This window comes from Rhododendron vialii, chromosome 2a (genome assembly GCF_030253575.1).
Source record: "Rhododendron vialii isolate Sample 1 chromosome 2a, ASM3025357v1".
In the NCBI taxonomy this organism is placed as follows: domain Eukaryota; kingdom Viridiplantae; phylum Streptophyta; class Magnoliopsida; order Ericales; family Ericaceae; genus Rhododendron; species Rhododendron vialii.
The window spans coordinates 37,361,963-37,365,223 of NC_080558.1; the positions used below are offsets into that span (position 1 = coordinate 37,361,963).

The window sequence follows — 3,261 nt, forward strand, 5'->3', positions numbered from 1 at the left end:
AAAACGAGAAACTACTTGGAAAAAACAAATAAGTTAATTAAAGAGAACTATGCAAAGATTGAAGCTCTAGAGTGTAAGCAATTGGCAAATCCGTTTTTAAAGAAAAGTACAACTACTGGAAAGAAAAGACACAAGATGGATTGTGCTGTTAATGATGACGAGGATTGACAATCGACAGATGGAGAGGATGGGAGTAGTTCTTGCTTCGAAGATGATGAATGTTCCTTGGAAGATGAAGAATGTTCTGGGGCTCGGTTGAGTAAGGTGATGCATGTCTATGTGGAATATTAAATAAAAGTTTTTTTTTTTTGTTAATGTTTATGCTTGTTACACTATGTCCAATTAAGCAATTTTTCTTTGTTGCATTCATCATATTATTCTAATTTTAATGTAGGTGGCTACTACAAGCAAGCGTGTACAATTGCCAGCTGGACCAATGACTGCTATATTGCAGCCTTTGCCTACCATTAATCAAGACCAACATAGAAGTCAGCAAGTACAGTTACAGGAGCAGCCGCAACCGCAGGTGCAAGCAAAGTTAGTGCGATGTCAAGCTTCACCCATGAGTGCTATATTATAGCCTTTGCCTACCATTAGTCAAGACCAGCATGAAAATCAGTCAGTACAATTGCAGGCGCAAGTGCAAGCAAAGCTAGTGCGATGTTGGACTGCACCTATGAGTACTGTATTACAGCCTTTGTCTATCATTAGTCAAGACCAGCATGGAAATCAACCACCACCAAACTATCATGAGTTCCAATCACCATCTGATGAAGGTATATAATTATTTTATTAGCTTATTTCAATTTCAAATAGACTTACTAATTGTCCTATTACTTTGACAGTAAGTAGGTTTATTATTGTTGAATTTTGTGTCATTATAACCACCTAAATTAACTCCTAAATGATCTAATGGAAGTACTATATAGTTTCTCTTGATTTTAATGTATGCTAGTAGAAGTCTTGCACTAGATCATTTTGTCCTTGTACTTGATTTCTGCAACTTTTCAATCTGCTAGTCAATCTAACTTCTTACTCCTAGAGTTTTAGAGATAGTAGTATATATGGACAAGGAATAAGGACACATGTCACAAACACAACAATATGTCAATTGCAAAATACTAAAGAACATCACATGTCAAAATCACAAATATTTGTAGCAAACACCTACAGCATCAGCCACAAAAGCTGCAAAAAAGAGGGAAAAAGTGGGAGAAAGGGAAAGGGAGGAGAGGAGAGAGAATGAAGAGGAAAAATGGAGAGTTGCACGAACTATAGCGAAACGTAGTAGAATTGCTGCTCAAAAACAGCATCAAAATGCACTAGAAACAACCACAACACATATAACACGTGGTGCATGGGCATTTCCAATACCAGCAGGCACATACATACATACATTCATAGAAGTCCTTCTATTGGTAAATCATTAAAGTGGTAGGTCACATAAATGAGAGAGCCATGGAGCTAGAATCACATCAACATTCTATGAGCAATCACACTACTCCAAACTTGCACTCGCTGGAACAAAGCAATGAAGGGTCAAAAACTTCAATTGGAGCAAGTACATTCAATTTAATGTACAAAAGAAAAAATATATATATATGGTTATTCAACATTTTATTTGCCAAGGAAATTAAATTATGCAGTTACTTGCATTTACTTTTTTATGTTCATTATTCCATATTCTTTACTAGATCCCAACTCGCAACAACAAAGAGCCAGGGGGAGAGGCTTTGCTCGTCCATATGTTGGGTGGGGTACAAGAGCAAAGTTAGAAGTTAAATTGAATAAAGACGATCAACCAATAGTTAACACGGCAGGTCCCTTACAAAGTTAACTTGGCCTCTTAGCAAGAAACGCAACTTTGGCACGCTTAACTTTTACTGATTGGAGGGCTTCAAAGCCATATCCATACAAGGAACGCATATGGGTAGAGGTTAAGGTATTTATTATAGGGAAAAATTCAGATTATGTGCTAATGTTGCTGCTGCTATTGTTTTATAATCTATCTTCTTAGACTAAATTTTGATCAGTTGAGCTAATGTTGTTGCTGCTATATTGTCGGTGTTTAATTGTTGATATACTTATATGCAGGAAAATATAACCGCACCAGATGCTTATAAGCATAATTGTCTGATGTCCATTGAAAAGAAATGGAAGGATTGGAAAGATGAGCTTAAAAGAACTACTTATAACTTATATGATAATGATGAAGACCGTTTGGCGAATTGTCCGAATAGGGTCTATCCTAATCAATGGAGAGTTGTTGTTCAATTTTGGGGCACTAAAATAGCCAAGGTGATGCATGTCAGTTCTTCTTCCTCTTTCTAATGAATATGAACACATATACATGGATAAGTAATACTGGACTTTGTTTGTTATAGAGACACAATAAAACCAACCGTAAAAGCAGACACAAATAGAAAATGGGACACATGAGTGGGAGTAAGGGCCATTGTCATGTAAGGGATGAGGTAATTAACTAACTAACGTGCAGAACTAAATTTAATTCAATGCATTTATATATCAAATGTGTTACTGAACATTTTAGTTTTTTGTACGCTAATAAAGTTGGCACAGATTAAGAATGGAGTAGTAGTAGAGCCTGATCGTATACAGGTATTCATTAAGACTCATACGAAGAAAGATAGAAAACCAGTTGATGAAGCATCAGCTTTGGCCATAGTATGTATATTTACTTGGTTCATTTTTGTATCTATTTAGATTCATTTTAATGGTATGCTTATTCTATGTCTATTTACATAATAAAATCTTTGCTTTTATTCTTTTACTTATTATAGATAGGTTTAATTTATTTCACCGTCGTCTTAATGATGGAGCCTCCCAGATTCCTGAGTCCTCGGAGTCGCCTGTTTTACGGTAGGAGTTATTCACTAACGTACTAAAACCAGATAGGAATGGACGTGTGCATACCTACGGCCTGGGTCCTTGTCCGAGGCAAGTGCTTGAGACCAGATATACCTGATCTCAGGAGCAGTGTGTCAAGGATCAATTGCGTGCGGAGTTGTGTGCTAAGTTGGGTGCAAAGTTGCGACAAGAGGTGCTAAGAGATGTAAGTGATGAAATCACTCAATTGAAGAACCAATATGCAACCATGGCAGCTTATATGAAAAGTGCAGGACACATTTTGCCTCTATCACCAAATGGAGCACAATGGATAGGTAAATTGTGGTTTCATCGTACTTTTTAAGGCAATGAGAATAGAGTTGGCCATTTATTGATTGAAAATACACTTGCTTC

The 3,261-nt window shown here is 36.6% G+C and overlaps 1 protein-coding gene across 2 annotated transcripts; it reads left to right on the plus strand.

The window, feature by feature from the left end:
• On the plus strand, window positions 1-2,088 carry LOC131316289 (uncharacterized). 2 transcript variants are annotated; one of them, XM_058345609.1, is made up of 4 exons: window positions 1-264; window positions 395-776; window positions 1,433-1,561; window positions 1,695-2,088. In XM_058345609.1, the coding sequence occupies exons 2-4, from the start codon at window positions 677-679 to the stop codon at window positions 1,835-1,837; spliced, it is 372 nt and encodes a 123-aa protein (XP_058201592.1). In that variant the 5' UTR covers window positions 1-264; window positions 395-676; the 3' UTR covers window positions 1,838-2,088. The 2 variants fall into 2 exon arrangements, with proteins under 2 accessions (XP_058201592.1, XP_058201593.1); XM_058345610.1 differs by having other exon boundaries at window positions 1,439-1,561.
• Window positions 2,089-3,261: the final 1,173 nt, after the last annotated feature.